Source organism: Protopterus annectens, chromosome 16.part0 (assembly GCF_019279795.1).
Source record: "Protopterus annectens isolate FY-2018-M chromosome 16.part0, PAN1.0, whole genome shotgun sequence".
Lineage (NCBI taxonomy): Eukaryota > Metazoa > Chordata > Ceratodontiformes > Protopteridae > Protopterus > Protopterus annectens.
Genome location: NC_056750.1, coordinates 559,829,082 through 559,846,894, shown reverse-complemented (window position 1 = coordinate 559,846,894; position 17,813 = coordinate 559,829,082). Strand labels below are relative to the sequence as shown.

At 40.5% G+C, this 17,813-nt stretch overlaps 1 protein-coding gene across 2 annotated transcripts in view; it reads right to left on the bottom strand.

Moving 5' to 3' along the window:
- Nucleotides 1-17,813, bottom strand: part of HMCN2 (hemicentin 2) — a 2,554,053-nt gene that overhangs the window by 1,287,354 nt on the left and 1,248,886 nt on the right. For both annotated transcript variants that reach the window (XM_044058392.1, XM_044058391.1), the window contains exon 35: nucleotides 218-372. In XM_044058392.1, coding sequence (XP_043914327.1) covers nucleotides 218-372 — 155 coding nt within the window. The remainder of the gene's footprint in view (nucleotides 1-217; nucleotides 373-17,813) is intronic.

The window sequence follows — 17,813 nt, the reverse complement described above, 5'->3', positions numbered from 1 at the left end:
TTTCATTTAAGCAGTAACTAAGAAGTCATGACAAAATAATATTTTTTTATCTGAAATAAACAGTAAAACCTGCATCAAAGTTTTGCAGCTACTGTTAATAAAGTTAACAGAAAGCGGCATGCCAATGACTGTGATTGCTGATAAGTTTGGCCGTATCTAATGCTGCAGTGTTTATCAATGGGCACAAACGACTGCATCCAAAGCAATATTTTCATACCTGAAGGCTGTTACCAGATGCAGACAGAAGTATATCATCTTTCATCCAGGTGAATGTAGGAGGAGGAAGCCCAGTCGATGAACACTGAAGAGTCACAGGGAAACCAAGCAGTGCAAAAACAGTTTTATCCCCAACAACTGTCACTGACGGAGGTTCTAGATACAAGAGACACATACACTGAAATAATGTCTTGCAATTTTAAATAGAAATGTAATATCTTTCCCTTTGTTTACCATTATCCTGTGGGCAACATTAGAACCTGCAGATAAAATAAATAGAACTATATATATTCATTTTATACTTCCATGATAAAACATGCAGCCTTTATGGGGAATTTGTGCCACCCAAAATACTTGTATCATACACTATCTTAATAATTCTTTCTGATTAACAGTCTACATCTACCTGCTCACTAGCAACTTACAACTAGAGCTCTCAGAAGCAATGGCTTCTTCCCTCCCTATCAGTACTTGTACAAGTTTCAGTGAAATGCACAGACATCACTATTGCTTTCCTTCATATATCATGGACTGGTATCCCTGTCTCTTTGGTTCTTTGAGCTAAGATTCTCCTACAGGGAAGGCTGAATGCTACTTCTCAATAAAGCTGTAAGTTATGTAAAAAAAAAATGATTAGGAATAGTATTAAGAAGACAAAAGCAAAGCTTAGAGCCCATAAATTTAACCCGCAATAACAGTAGTTGTCACTCTGGAGGTGTAGAGGGATAAAGTCCTGATTACACCCAACTGACACCAGTTTGATTTGTGAAATGGGTGACTGACAGAGAGGAAGAAAGATGGGAGTGCCCATCCTGGGGGTGGCGTGCACAGTCATATAAAGTGATTGCTGCTTGCTGGTGAAGGCAAGGAAGCCACTTTGTGTACAGCAGCAGCAAGGGGCAGTTGATGACATCAACTCCTTACAGAGGTCAGTAGCAGTTCAGTGGTGTCTGCCCATTGCATGCCCCACACAGAGTGTCAGGGCACACGCTGGGGAAAAACAAGGTAGACTTTAGTTGCAAACCCTTCTTTGCTAGAAAGATAGACAGCACCCCCACCCAAGATACACTCTTTAGCTCCTAGCGGGCACTGGCCAAAAAATGCAGCATTAGTCCAGGGGTAGATTGGAATGGGTAGATGGCTGTCAGGATAATGGTAATGGGAGAGGAAAAAACACTATCAATAGTTGAGAAAAATAAACTTACTATAGCATGGTAACTAAAATATCATGCATAAAATAAGATTTAGTATGTATGCAAAGGGGAGAAGTGGAGCTTTTTAAGAGGGGTATCAGTACTGAGCAGTCAGTGAGAAATGGTTATAAAATAAGTAAATCTGGAAGTAACATATTCCTGTTAATGTAAAAGTTGTAAAAATATTAATATATAAAGGGAACTACTAAGCATAACTACAATGAGAAACCTGGTCTGAATATAAGCAATTAATAAATTTAGAAGTAGTTCAAAAGATTAAACATTACAGATAAACAGAAATGAAATTGATGAATGCATACAGCAGAAGAGATGTATGCCCTATGTCTACACTAAGTAAATACTAATAAAAAATATTATTAGGTTTTAGAAATTATTTGTACTAACTAAAACCCTGCAGTATGAGTGAAAAAATCTCAGAGCATCCTAACTCATAAAAATGGTAATGTATATATGAGACACCCCATGACAGTAATACATGACTAATGTAGTTCTTTTTTTCAATAAATATAATAACAGAGGGATGCTGGGTACTCTTACTCTGTACAGTCTCTCCTCTTTCAAATTCTACTATTACGTTGAGTGTAGTTACATACTAGGAGGCTACCTTCTTCAGAGAAAAACACCATAACAGCAAATAATTACATCCGGGTAAATTCCCAAGCAGTACTCTGTTTCATAAGGAGGGTGATAATGTTTAACAATAACAAAGAACAAACCTACAAATGAAGTAAAGTCTACTGAACAGCCTTTTCATAAAAGACATGGCAGCATAACAGAAGGCTGTGTAGAAGGTTAATGAGACATTAGTGCGCTAAGTGCAAAGCAAGCTATAAAGAACACAGGCCTTTTACTTCTGATTGTGCAACAAATAATGTAATAATGAACACAATTACAGTGAATCTGGTGCATTTCTAAAGGCAAATATACAGCAGCCCTCCATTTTACAAAATTGGACTAACTCCATGGGGGTAACAGTATACGCTGCTATGTACATTGGAAGAAGATGGGTATGAAATAGCTGTGCAAATGAAAATGGAAACCTTTGTCCACAATTTACAAACAAATGAATGGGGCCCCACAGCTGTCTGCCAAAGACAGCAGACTATGATGTCCACTGGCAGACCAGCACATTCTGACAAATTCAAACAGATGTGGATGATTACCAACACTGCAGCCCTAGTCAGAATAACAAAACTGTGTAACATTACCAGCAAAGAAAATCATGGGCTGATCTTAATGAAGTATGATGGAGCAATTCTTACTATTTGCAGCAGGCATGTCTATAGTACACAGAAGCTCTCTGTGACAACCTAACATATGTCCCTTGCCTCACATTAACAATATCAACTGCTGACCGCACCACCCTTAGACCCTTATTTGCCTAAGAATATGCAAATTCTTCTTAAGTGGCAGGGTTAAGGTTAGCATGCATGAGTAAGGTGAGACAAAGGGTTGAAACACTGATCTAGTTACAGTTTAGACCATACAAAGAGTGCTACAGTGCTCAGGTTTGACTGCAAATGCAATACCGGCTTTTAAAAGCAGTATCGCACTAAAGAGCTATCAGGATGATGTATGGTTGACTGCTCCCCATAACACTTTGTGTCTGGGGCAATTGCCCCTCTCACCCCATCCTAGCTATGCTAATGCTGTGAACAACTCCACACTGACCATAAATGGCTAGCTGTCTCCATTAAGGGACACTTTTGCTGAACTTACTAACCACTATGACCAGCCTCCCCATAAAAGCATACAACACTAACCAGTCCAAAGCAAACTTCAGATAAGATCTCAAGAGAGTTACATGATTCTTTGATTTCTGTTACATCACTTTGCAGGAAATTATACCAGACCATGGAGCTACCGGAACTGATTGTTCACACCCATGTTTCTCAAGATATCAGAGACTTCTGTATTAAGTCTTCTTTATTGTGATGAGGTTTACGGATTTTAAAGAGTTTAGCAAGGAACTCCTTAATCACAGCCAGTATGGATTCAATAAATGCAATGTAATTATAATGCTATAGTCTCCCTTATCAATTCGTTGACATCCATTATGAACAAGGGAAAGCTGCTGGAACTGAGCTAACAGACTCATGCAAAGAATTTGAATCGGTACAGTATAATAAACTGACTTTCCTAGGGCATAAGCATTAGTCAAACATCCAGATTATGAGCAGGTACATAAGCAATGTGCATTCTACTGTAAAAGTCAACCAAACTCTCACACATACTCTAATAATCTTAGATGCCATTCCTCAGGGATCTCTGCTTACCTTAATCTTATTCACAGTAGCTATCAATGCTTTAGAAGTCTTCTTGCCAGTTAAACTAGCATAAGTGAATGCTACTGAGGTGGTCATCTGAGTCACTTTCATGCCACTTCTATAGATTGTCTTGTATGCATCTGTAATTTATTACATGCTATTATCTGACCAACATTTGAAGCAAACTGCAACCATGTTATCTGGGACCCTAAAAACATCCCAATCCAAAATGGAATTAACTCATTGGAGTAGATAGCAAGAATCAGTAACAGATTAAACACTGGATAATATGACTAAATCTTCACTTATTGTGTGTGATCTATATTGAAGTACTAATGAAAGCAAATGTGCTTCTAGATGTCTGCTACAGTGCGACTCATTTGCTAATAGCAGACACACAAATGACACTGGAAAATGGGTAATGCTGCCAGCACTGGAATGACCTTTCAGTGACTAGCGCATACTGATATTTTTTCAGTAATTACCACTGATTCCAAATAACCCTGAATAAAATTTGTAAATTTATGGCAAGTTTACCAAGAATGGAACATCACTTATTAGAGTATAGGCCAAAGGATAATAAATAAAGGGTCCTAAATGAAAGACCAGCACTGTTAGAGTTTTCAGTAGAATCTAGAACAGAAGTTGCCATTAAGAAAGGAATAATTAGTATTATTGCATGACAACTATAAAAATCAATCAGAGGAGGTTAGGAAGGATTGGGAAGAGAGATTAGATAAGCAATTCACAAAGAAACAATGGGGTATATATGTGTGTCTCCCAAATATGCAGCAAAATCTAGAAGATTTAGGACCTTTGCCTGGAAGTTATTACATAGGTACTTTTACACCCCAAGCAGACTTAAAAGAATTTTTCCTCAGGTAGACAGCAAATGCTGGAGGTGTGATAGGGAAGAAAGACTTAACTGGGAACATGTTTTCTGGGAGTATAATGAGTTGGCAGACGATTTCCTGCAGCCTGCTCTGTCACTTATGTTGGGTGAGCAAATTGGAGTAACTAGGGAAATTATTTTTTTGAGCTATGATACAGAATCGGAATTGCCTAGACATAAGTAAGGCCTTGCTGAGTCTAATTATGATGGCTGCCAAAAAGCAATTACTAGAAAATGGAAATTAAGGTCTAAACCAACTTTACTAGAAGTAGTGAATATAGCAACAGAGTTAAAACAACTGGAACTGGGGTTTTTAGAAAAGGGTAGGAGCAAATTACACAAAAAAATGGGAAATGTGGGATCAATGCATGCAGAGGAGGAATAAGGTTTAAAGAAGGCAGGATCTGAATGAGCTATGTAATGGCTGACTGACAATGACTGGATATATTAAAAATGATGTATAATGTTTGCAACTATGGCTATGTCAGCACAGTTTGGAATGTATAATGTTTGCAACTGAGATTGTATCACTACCGTTTATTATCATACACGATAATCTATAAAAGATGTTTCTTGATTAATTAAAAAAAAAGACTGGAACATCACTGTAATATACATCACAGAGTTAATGTCTTTCTTATTGAAAGTACAGTTGTGCAAGATCTTACTGGAACAGTAGATGGGCCACTTCTCACTGTTGCAGGATTCTTTACTCTTAGGAGATCCTGCAGAGGACAGCTGAACTAGCATATGAAAGCCTTTACATCTTCTGAGTGTGCAAGTCAGATGCATGTTCTGCATGCAAGGTTTGAGGTACATATGTGACGTACAAGCACCTAATCCTCAGAACTGTAGTGCCTCAGAAGAACTACAGCAACCCATGAAGAAAGTAGTAACACATACATCCAGGAAGGGAGGATGAAGAAGAGGACCCCTCAGCTAGAAGGAAAACAGTAGAAGTAATGGGAGGTAGGACTTAGGGGACACAATACTGCAACAGTGAGAAAAAGTATATCTGCTCTTATGGTAAACTCTAACACAACTGTACTATGTCATTCCTTGTCACTGCTGCAGTATTCTTTACTCCTGGAGAGTACAAAAGCTACTGGAACGTATAGGAAGAGGAAGGCACAGAAGATTCCTCCAAAAACCCATTTAGGAAAGCCCAAGAAAAACCTGCTCTGGCCTGAGAAATGACATCCAACTTGTAATGTTTGGTGAAAGTCTAGTATCCAGACCTTGGGAAAAAAAAGTACCAGAAGAGGCCACTGCCTTGGTAGAATCACCATGAACAGCAGAGGAAAACTGCTTGCCATGAAAAGAACAGCAAAACGAAATGGCCTTACAAATCCATGAGAAAATTGTTTGCATAGACACCACCAAATCCAATTTCTTGACATGAAAGGAAACAAAAAGCTTCTCAGACTTCCTGATATGTTTGTCTTGTCCAAATAATACCTAAGCTATGTAAATACAAGGCATGAGGAACCCTCTCTTGGATTCTGTGGAGGAGGCAGACAAATGAACCGATTCAAGGACAAATAATTAACCGCCTTGGGCATTAAAGAAGGACTGGTACATAAACAGAGATACCCTGTCTCTGTGAAAAAATAAAAGAGGTGGAACCGCCATGACAGCTTGAAGTTCAGAGACCCCCTTGGCAGAAGTAAGAGCCACCAGCAATACAGTTTTGCATGTACAATTTTGTAGAGCAGAAACAACTGCAGGTTCAACAGGGGACTGGGTCAATTTATCAATAACAAAATGAGGGTCCCAGGAAGGAGGAATAGGCTTTTTTTGTTTGAGGCAGAATATAAAAGACACCCTTTAAAAATTGATTGACTTCAAAACTTAAAGCCAAGAGTGTATTCAGAAGCAGACAAGTGGAAATGGTTGAACACTTAACTTTAACAGATGGATATGCTAAACCTGACTTGAGCAACTCATACAAATAAGAAGACATCCCACCAGAAAAAGCGGTTTAGGTCATGCTTGAAACACCAGACAGAAAATGTCTTCCATTTGGTCACATATGATTTTCAAGTAATGGGTTTTCTGGCATCCTGCAAAACCCAAAGCATGTACACAGAAAATTGGTGCCTAAAAATAATTACAACCCTATCTCCCAAAGTGTCAACTGAAGGGCGGACAAATGATGGTAAATGAGAGATCCCTTGGTTTGCGTGAGAACACCCACCTTGTAAAGTAGCTTGTGACGACTGTCCCTGGCATGATGGAATAGAAGAGGGAACCAGAGCTGTCTGGACTAAATAGTAGTCACCAGCAAGATTTTGGGTGTGCCCCACATGATCTTGTGTAGGACCTCTGTTAGTAGAGGAAGAGGGGGATAAAGCATATAGAAATATCCCCTTCCAAGAAAAAGACATGGTGTCCATTTTCCAAGCCAGAGGACATGCCATTCTGGGACAGAACTGGGGAGATTGCCTGTTCAGAAGGGAGTACCCCACCAATACAATATCCACAAACATCTCCCTGTGAAGCATTAATTCATGAGGATTTGTCCTGGACTTGCTCAAAGAGTCTGCCACCAGGTTATGAGCTAAAAGAATGAAGAACCAAGTGATGGTGGATGCAAAATGCCAAGCCTTAAAAACATGGCCTGCAAAGAAGGCAATATTGTGCACCTCCTTGCTTGTTGATGTAGCACATGAATGTGGTGGGAGGTTGGTGTGATGTTTAAGGTGCTTGTCTTAGAAACACAAGCTCAGGGATTGATTCTCATATGAGATAATTAGCTAGGCTTAAAATGGCCCATGAGGGTAGTTAGCCTAGTACTAATCTATGATCTATGGTATTGTCTGTGAAAACCTTTAGAGGACCTGGAACCCAAAGGGAGTGAAAAGCCTGGAGCTGGAAGTAGAGCCCTCATTGCCTTGATACTGATATTATCTGTCAGTTGTTGATGGGACCAAAGAACCTGGACTTGAGATTTTTGGAGGAGGCACCCTGACTATGATCAGTAGCATCCATGTACAGCTTCTCAGCAGGGATAGGAACCTGAAAATGCAGACCTGGATCCAGGGGAAATCTGGTGAATTCCCAAATGAAGTTTGAACTTGAGACAAGCCAAGAGAGGAACCAGATAAATGCAGAGGCTGGCAGTACTGTAGCTAAACAGCTTTGAGATTCCATTGAAATTTCCTTACACGGAGTATGGTAAAGGGAAGCATGGGAATGGTGGATGCCATGTACCCTACATCTTGGAAGAATTCCCTGACTGGAAATAGGCAACCAAAGAGAAGACTGTTGGAGGGTGGAAGCAAGCCAAACATTGGAATGGTCTGAATCCTGCAACTGAGAAACACCTGGTACTGACAGGGAGTCAACACAGACTTTTTGAGATGGAGGATGAACCCCACATACTGCACAGAAAATCAAACTGAAATGTAGATCCTGAAGCTGGAACTGCTGAGAGGGGGCATAAATCAAAATTTCATCCAAAGAAAAGAATAGATGAATTCCCTGAAGTCTGCAGAAGGCTACCACAGGGGCAAGACATTTGGTAAAGACCCTTGGAGCTACAGAAAGGCCAAAAGGCAAAGCAGAGAACCGATAATGAGAGGAGGAAACACATAAATGTAATGATTTCCTAAAGAGGTAGTGAATAGAAATATGGAGGTAAGTGTCCTTTAAATCCAGGAATACCAGAAAAGCTTGAACAAGCAACAAAAGGGAAAGTGTCTGAAGAGACATCTTGAAAGCAGGAACTTTAAGAAAAGTGTTGAGAAAAGGCAAGTTGAAAGTAGGCCTCCATGACCCCTTCTTCCTGGAAACCAGAAATATCCTGGAATAAAATCATCTTCCTTGATGAGATCAGGGACAGGTTAGATGGTTCCCTGTACCACCTGATCCTGCAGAACCAAAGGAAAATAAGAAAAATGAGGAAGCTAACAAGAAGGAGGCTGAAAAAGGCCTGAGAATGGATAAAGAAAGTTCCAAGCCATAAAATAACCATTTTGTATAAAGGAAAGTACCCAAACATATGTTATCTATTTATAAACACGAAAAAAGAGAGTTAACCTGAGTGACAGAGGAATATGGCTGAGGGGTAGGAGTGACTGAATGTCAAATAGATGCAGATTTGCCAGGTAAAGAAGGCTTTCGAGTCTTAGCACCCTGAGAAAGCTTGTCTGGGAAATCTCTCCTAGAAGCCCTCTTGCCCTTAGAAAGCTGTTTAAGTTGCCTACAAACAAAAGAAGGCTTAGAAGGATAATTTCTCTGAAACTTAGGAACAAGAGAGACAAAGATTTGTTCAAGTCCTGCATAACTTTACACTTATCCTGAAGGGTCTTAATAATTGAGCTGTAGCAGTAACAAAGAGATTCTAGCTGTCTAAGGGAGAATCCAATAATCTGGCCTTGATGTCTTCAGGCAGAGTCTGGAGGTATAACCAAGAATGCCTCCACATGAGAGATCCAGATGCAGCCGCACTACAGGAGACATTAGCAGCATCATAGCTACATTTCATAGAATGACAAGCCATCTGAGAAGCACAGCTCAAAAGGGAAATGGCAGAAGTCTTGCCATCTGAGTCAGGCAAATCAGCCAGAATGCCCCCAAGTTGGGAGAGATGAGAAAGGACATACCTAGTCATATAGGTTTGGTCATTAATAGCCCTAAAAGCTAAGGTAGCAGAGGTATATACATTTTTTACATAACTATCCCGTTGCATGGCTTTCCTTCTCAGAAGATAAAAGGTTAGAAAAAGACAGCAACTCGGATGGTTTATCAGTGGCTACATAAATAATAGCATGATCAGAGGAAGGGCTATTATATAAAATTGTTGAGCTTTAAGAACTTTATAGAACCTGCCCAGTTTCTTAGAGACAGGATGTTGAGAGTCAGGAGCCTGAGAAGCTGCAATGAAAGTATCCAGGAGGGCAGCCAGTGGTTGAGGGACTGCAGAAGTCTGGGGAGAATCTAGTTCATACTATCTTTTTTGAACATCAGAAATGTGAGAACAATCCAACTTGAAGCATTCCATCACATGAACCAATGTATCCCCAAAAGACAATTCCTTCACAGGAGAGTCAGGAGAAAAAGAATCCTGTCTTCCTCGGACCACAGGGAAAGAGAGTAGATCTGAGAGGAGTAAGCCAATGATTCCTCATCAGAGGAACCAGAGTCACTAGGGACTTTGGAAGGAGTGCAAGACCAAGGTGCAGAAGCAGGAACAGATAATCCTTGGAGGGACTAAATTGCCATAAAAGCAATGAAAAGTTTCTGAGTAAATCCCTGCCATTCTTTGTGGGGAACCTTAGCCACATGCTTAGTTTTCTGCTAATTTTTTTACAAGAACATCAGTTTCAACAAATCTAGGCAGTTCAGATCCCTGTATTCAATGAGGCTACTAAGCACCTCTTCTATAAAAAGTATTTGGGAAATCCCCCTAGGCCCCTCCAAAATAATCAGCTGTGGTTTCCCCCTCCTCATCTTCACCAGACATAGGCACAGCCTCAGCAGATGTGTGTGTAGGCAAGCTCCTAGTTGGCTTCCAACTGAATCATGGATGGAAGAGGAGCTCTCAGCAGTGCTGAACAGTCCTCGGGTTCTTCATCCAACCTGATGGAGACATACAGCGTAGGTTGGACAGCAGCAGGATCAGTTTGCCCCTTTTTGGCTTTCTTTTTAAGCAGTAAGTGAATGCTAAGGTGGGCAGATTTGGCCATGGTACCCTGAACCAAAAGCTCAATCACTGGTTCTCCAAGTAAATGGAAAGATAACTGCAGTGTCTCTCAGGGAAAAACACCTGAGAAATCTCACACTGAATATGGTCATGGGTAGCACCAAAACAAAAAAAGGCATTGTTCATGTCTATTTTTACAGGAAATCTGCCTCCCACACTTAAATTTTACCTTCCTGGATGACATGTAAACTTAAGGTAATAGGAAGAAGAAAAAAGGAAGAGACCCCAATGGGGCACTTATCTGTAGAAGGCTTGATAGTGGAACCAACTCAGTGAATGGCTTGCAGACTGAATCCAAATGTAGTGTTTGGATTGGTGACAAACTTGTTCTGAGGATTAGGTGCTTGTACGTCACGTATCTACCTCATACCTTGACCGCAGGACATATGTCTGATGTACGGTACCCAGATGTAAAGGCTTTGGTATGCTGCTAGATGCTTGGCTATCTCAGCAGGATATCCCAGGAGAAAAGAATATTGCAACAGTGAAAAGGTAGGACATCTAAAGGTTACAGTGGACTCCTAACTAACCTAGAAAATAATTTATTTAAAGCCCTGTTTCACTTTTTGGTACTCATTTAAAAATAAACATGATTCACTGAACTTGTGCAACTCCTGCTCCAACCCAGTCAACTTATTATTGTCATATTTATTTTATTAAAGTGGAATACTGCAGATTTTTCTTTTTAAGGTCTATAAATCTGGAATTGTCTTCCATTTATTCTTATAAATGCAGCCACATTAGCTACGCTTACATCTTGCATTAAATCTTTCTGCATTAGAATGTTTTTAATACATTTTGGTAGAAACATCCTTATCTTTCTTTATATGCAATTGTGCGGTCACTCATTTTTATTTTGACTTTCATACAAGTGCAAAGTGGAGACTCTCTAGCAGCCAAGATGCAAATGAATTAAACTTAAAAAAAACTTGTAACATTGATAAATACTACTGAAGCTGAAATCTTTGTTAAAAAATGCAGTAGTAACTTCCAATAGATTATTCAACATAGATAATGCCAATGGATTTCAGTGTCACTTTAAATTATGAGAGCAGAATACAGTTGTAGTTAATATTAATGAGAATTAGTGTTTTATAAAATTAAGCTGAAGGGAAAGTAGTTGCTATAGTTTTTAATGACATTTTTTTTTTTTTTTGTAATATTGCAAAGACTTCATGACATTGACTCTTGCTCTGAAGATGGTAGCAGATTTTTTTCTTCTTCTAGTACCTTAATTGAATTTTCACTTAAGACATAGGCAAACATGCATTAATATAAAAAACAGACCATATTAACATTTTCATCATTAGAAATATTATATATACATCACTTTTATTTTTTAATTATCATCAAACCAACATTAAATAAATTGCTCAATTCTTGCCTTCCTTTAAATCTTACTTCTCCTCTGAAACATTATTCTGCATGTACAGTTCCCACAATTATTTCTTTTCTATCCAATTTGTTCCTACCCCTTTCTAATGATCACACTTCCAGTTCTTTTATATCATTACAATATTAAGTACTTCAAATACTGTTGGTTTAGATTATGATTTAAATTTTTTACTAATTGTTTTTTTTTGGCAGCCACCAGAATTAAACTTAGCAAGGCCTCACTATGTCTGAACAATTCAGATCTGATAACTCAGCCCAAAAAATAATTTCCTTAGTTACACTCATTTGTAAACCCCCTATTTCTGATACAGTACTCTACTCTGTAGAAAATTTTTGAAGTCTGCCAACTCATTATGCTCCAAAGACATATGTTGCCACTTAGGTCTTTCTTCACCATCACACCTCCAACATTTGCCATCTACCGTAGGAAAAAATCTTTGGAATCTGCATATGGTATAAAAATACTTATGCAAACCCTTCTGAGCAAAAAATCCTAAATAGTACAGTTGTGTACACTTACCATAAATGTAGATGTTCGAGTGTATTGACTGTTGCAGTCATTACATTTGGGTAATCTGCTGGCAGGTTGCCCTCAGTCGGCCTGAATATCAAAGTCTTGGGTCCTGCGTCGGTTGCTGTCTTCTCTTCCATGACATCAGGTCGTCAGGGGTAAAAAACATGCAGCCGGTGACATTTTCTTCAGATTTGCTTGCCCCAGATATCAGGTGCCCCCCAAATGGGGAGCAATAAAAAAAAAATATATATATATATATGTGTGTGTGTGTGTATATCTATATATAAATGCAATTGTAACAACATAAACTTTACATTCATCTAAAAGCAAATACACCACAAAGTCTGTAGAATATAGCGAAGGAAAGAGAAGTTCTAGAATAAAGGGGGATGGCGGGTGGGCAACCCGGAATGCAACAGTGAATACACTCGAACATCTACATTTATGGTAAGTGCACACAACTGTACTATGTTCTTTGTGTTTCACTGTTGCAGTCATTACCTTTAGAATCCCAAAGCTATAGATGGGAGGCTGGAACTAAATAGCATTAAGAGTGGCTATAAGGCCCTGCAGAACTGCAGTGGCAAAGCCTGCCCTGGACTTAGAGAAGAGAGGCAAATGATAATGCTTTGTAAAAGTATGAACAGTGCTCCAGGTAGCAGCTTCTAGAATGTCCTTGGTTGGCACCCCTCTGAGAAAAGCTGCTGAGGTAGATGCAGCCCTGGTGGAATGTGTCCTGATTCCCCTGGGCACCGGTTCACAATGATGCAAGTAGCAGAAATGAATACAGTGGCTTATCCACTTTGAAATAGTCTGCTTTGAAATAGCCTTCCCCTCTGATCCTGCAGCAAATGCCACCAGTAGCTGCTCAGACTTTCTTAGAGATCTGGTCCTGTTTAAGTAAAATCTTGGTTATCTTGTGTACATCCAAGGAATGCAGAATCCACTTCCCCTTGTTCTGCGGATTTGGGTAAAAAGTTGGCAGGTGAATAGTTTGATTAAGAGCCACACTGGATACCATCTTAGGCATAAAGGAAGGATTAGTCCTGAGGGACACCCTGTCCGGGTAAAATGTAATAAAAGGCTCCACAGCCATGAGGGCCTGTAGTTCTGAAACCCTTCTTGCTGAAGCGATTGCCAGAAGGAAAGCTGTTTTCCAAGATTAAAAACTTTATATCCGCAGTAGCTGCTGGTTCAAATGGAGGCAGGGTGAGCTTTTTCAACACAAAATTGAGGTCCCATGCAGGAGTTGGTGATCTTCTGGGAGGCCTTAAATTTTTGGCACCTTTAAGATACTGTTTTAGCAGAGGATGAGGAAAAGATGGGAGGCTCTGTGCTCTAATGAGCCGAGATGGCAGAGGCATGGATTTTTATTGATGAAAAAGATAGGCCCTTGTCAAGCATCTCAGTCAAGTATTGTAAAATCTGAGGAATATTTGGCTTTGCTGTGTCCGTTCCTTGTGCTTGGTTCCAAGCACAGAATCTCTTCCATTTATCAGCATAAGATTTTCTAGTACAAGGCCTTCTGGCTTCCAAAATGACATCCATCACAGATTTACTGAGAGGTGTTGTTTGAATAATTACATGATCAGCCATGCTGCCAGGTTCAGAGTTTGGAGTTGATTGTGTAGAATTTGATTGCTCTGCTAAGACAGTAGATGAGGTATTTGAGGCAAGTACCAAGGAGGGAGTTGAGACATATTCCTTAGAATTGGGTACCAGTGCTGGCGAGGCCAGTCTGGGGTAATTAGGATCATTTTTGGTTTTTCCTGTCTGACCTTTAGTAAGACCTTGGGAAGAAGAGGAAGACAAGGAAAGGCATAGACTGAAGGATAGGGCATCCACTTTCCATGCTTGTCTGTGATAAGTCCTTGTGCAGAATTTGTCCATTTGATAATTTTGGGGAGAAGCAAATAGATCTATGTTTGGACTCCCCCATTTCTCTGTTATAATGCTGAAGACTTGTGGATCCAGTTTCCACTCGTGAGGGTCCATAAGATTTCTGCTTAGGTCGTCTGCCAGAGTATTTTGTTTTCCTGGCAGGAACTGAGCTTGAAGATGTATTTGGTAAGTCAAGGCTGTGTCCCACAATGCCATGGCTAGTCTGCAAAGGGGGTAGGAATATGTACCCCCCTGCTTGTTTATGTACCACATAACCGTGGTGTTGTCCGTCTTTATCAGTAGTTGTCCTGGATGAAGTAAGTCCTTGAAGGCTGTCAGGGCATTCTGAACAGCTAACATCTCTTTCTGGTTGATATGCAGATGCATTTGTTTTGGTCTCCATATGCCCTGAATGCATCTCCCGCCAGGTGAGCCCCCCAAGCATAGTCTGATGCATCTGTAGTTAGGGTTTGGGTGGCAGGGGGTAGAGTGAAAGACCATCCCATGTTCTGGTGACATGTCTCTGCTCACCAAAGAAACTCCTGTTGTAGGCAGGGAATGAGAGGAATCATTGCTTCCAGACTATGACAATGTTGACTCCATAAACCTTTTAGATACCACTGTAGTTTCCTCATATGCAGTCTTGCATATGGAATTAGTAGAATGCAGGATGCCATGAACCCCAAAGCCTGCAGAATTTGTCTTGTAGATAACTGGGTTTTTGTTGCCATCTTTTTGAAGTAAATAGTCAGTTGCCTTTGCTTGGCTGGCGTAAGGTAAGTCATCTGGGCCAGCTGTATTCAAGCTTGCACCCAGGAATGTAATCTTTTCAGAGGGTACCAGTTGTGATTTCTTTTTGTTTATTGTGTACCCAAGGCATGTTAGAAGCCTTTTACAAATGCCAAATGTTGAAGAAGAAGAATGTCCTTGTTTTCTGCTTGAATGAGACAGTCATCCAAGTAAGGATAGATTTTGTATACTTCTTTGTCTGAAAAATGCAATTACTGGTGCCAGGGACTTTGTAAAGACCGTGGGCGCAGTAGATAAGCTAAAGGGCAGTGCAGAGAATTGGTAGTGCATAAAACCAGCCTTGAAGCAGAGGTATCTTCTGCATGATTCCCTTATTGGGATATGCAGGTATGCCTCTTTTAAGTCTAGAGTCACTAACCAAGCATTCTTGCCCAGCATGGGCAGAAGCTGTTGCAAAGTCAGCATTTTGAATTTTGGGATGTCCAAGAATGTGTTCAAAATCGATAAATCCAGTATTGGGCACCAGGCATTGTCTTTTCTGGGTACCAGGAACAGTCTTGAATAAAACCCTTGTCCTTTTTTCCTGTTCTGGTACTGGTTGAATAGCCCCCATATCCATGAGGGACGTAACTTGTTTCTGTGCCTCTGCCCATTGATTTTGTGGCAGATCTGGCCAACCGTTTGGAATTGGCAAGGTATGGAAATGAAATCTGTATCCCTGGGATACTATGTTTAATACCCACTTATCCTGGGTTATTAACTGACAATTTTGAGCATGAAGTGCTAATTTTCCCCCTAAGGGGGCTGCCAAAAGATAAGTGCTTGGTGATGGCAGAGAGAAGTCATTGAGACTGTTTACTGTAGGGTTGTGATTTGTTTCCCCCAGATTTGAAGGTAGAGGCACCCCATTACTTTGACCTGTAAGAACTCTGTGATTGGTATCTAGAGCCTTTTGAGCATCTGGATTTGCCCCGTGAGGCTCTGTCGGACACAGGAAAGGACCAATTTTTTGTAGGCCAGTGTCTACTGAATCTGGGTGGCTGCACTTGTAAGAAATCTTTTACAGTTTGCATAGATTTAGCTTTGTCTTCCATATTCTTTAAAACTTCTTCTGCCTTATTATCAAACAGAGTATCATGCTGTAAAGGTGCATCCAACAATTTAGCTTTAACATGATCAGGAAGATTTTTCTCCTTGAGCCAGGCATGCCTTTCTAATCACAGATCCAGTAACTGCGGCCCTGCAAGAGGCCTCCAAGGAATCAAAACCACATTGCAAAGTATGCTTTCCAACCTGTTCTGCTGCATGCAATAATTCCTGTAATTCTTTATTTTCCACACATTCAGAAATCAACATTATTTTCTGTTTCAGTAATCCCATAACATGCTGTTGATATTTAAGCATATGAAACTGGCAGTTTAAGGCCCTAATTGCCAAGGTTGCAGACGTATAAACCTTCTTTCCCCATCTATCCAGTGCCCTGGAATCTCTATCAGAGGGGATAGGATTCTTAGCTGTTGAGGCCTTTACACCTTTGGGACCCTGTGAGATAGTTTCAGGGTCAGCAGCAGGATTTTTGAATAAAAATTTGTGGGAGTCAGGAACCCTGTAATATCTGTCTGGCTTACAAGGAGCCGGAGGTAGGGAATCAGGAGCCATGCTTGATTCCAAAAACACAATCAACAATGCCTAATACAGGAGGTATAGCCAAAGGCCTATGCTGAGGAAGAAAAAGGAAATCCCTAAACCTCTTTTTTGATTCTGAGAAATCTTGACTCTCCCAATGAAAATGTTCCCTTAAAGTATGCAAGGTTTCTCCAAAAGAATAATCCTCAGGAGGAGATGCAGATGGGATGGATTCCTCTGCATCTGAATCCTCATAGGGTGGTATACAAAATTCCTGATCAGAACAGGAATCAGAAGAAATAGAAACCTGATCTGAAGATTCATAATCAGTGTCTTGCCTAGGCCTCTTATCGGGGGGGGGGGGGGGGTTGGGAACTCCTGATCAAGGTAATTAAGTCTTCAGCCATTTTGATCATCTCTTTTTAGGCATAGAGGCCTGAGCATGTGACTCATGTGTCATTTTTTTTGCCTTAGAAGTTGCTTTTGTCTTTGTTTTTGAAGCTGGCGTCGGTTTTATATAGAAATGTTGAGACCTGAAAACACCCTCAGAAGCCGGTGCCTGCTCAGCGGCTCTGAACCCATCTGAGGGAGAGACATCCACGGGTACAATACTCTGAGAATCTCGCGGCATGCCAGACTCCACATGGGTCTCGGTAGAGGCCAGCGACTCGAAAGTAGCGGGTATCAGAGGCTGCGAAAGCGCCTCACTGAGTACCGGTGAACCGGCAACTGGCTTAGGAGAAGCTTCGTCATCAGTTTTGGACTTCGACTGTCTGTCTCTGTCCTTTTCTTTGCATTTTTTGTGCACTCCGGTAGTCGGATTGCTATCCGACGACATTTTAGGGTAATTAAATCTGTTTCCAAAATATTTTGAAGCAAAGATATACCGACGCTTAATAGTGCGTTGGTCAAATCTAGCACAAAACCGACAGCAAGGCACGTTATGATCTGGGCCTAGGCAAGGAATACAGTACAAATGAAAATCCTTATGAGGTATTTGCTTCGCACAAGTAATGCAATTATTAACTTTTACTGACATCGGTAAGGAGCAAGAAAAAGTTTCCCCAATGGGGTACTTAGCTTTAATTGAAGACTTTGGTTCTGAAACTCGAATGCAAAAATTTCAATAGTCGGCCGACTGGCACTTGCTAACTGCTTCTGCTTCGGGCACTGCGCAGCAAGAAAGACTAAAGAAAATGGCATCAGCTGCATGTTTTATACCCCTGACGACCTGACATCATGCAAGAGGAGACAGCAGCCAACGCAGGACCCAAGATTTTGATATTCAGGCCGACTGAGGGCAACCTGCCAGCCGATCACCCAAATGTAATAACTGCAACAGTGAAACACG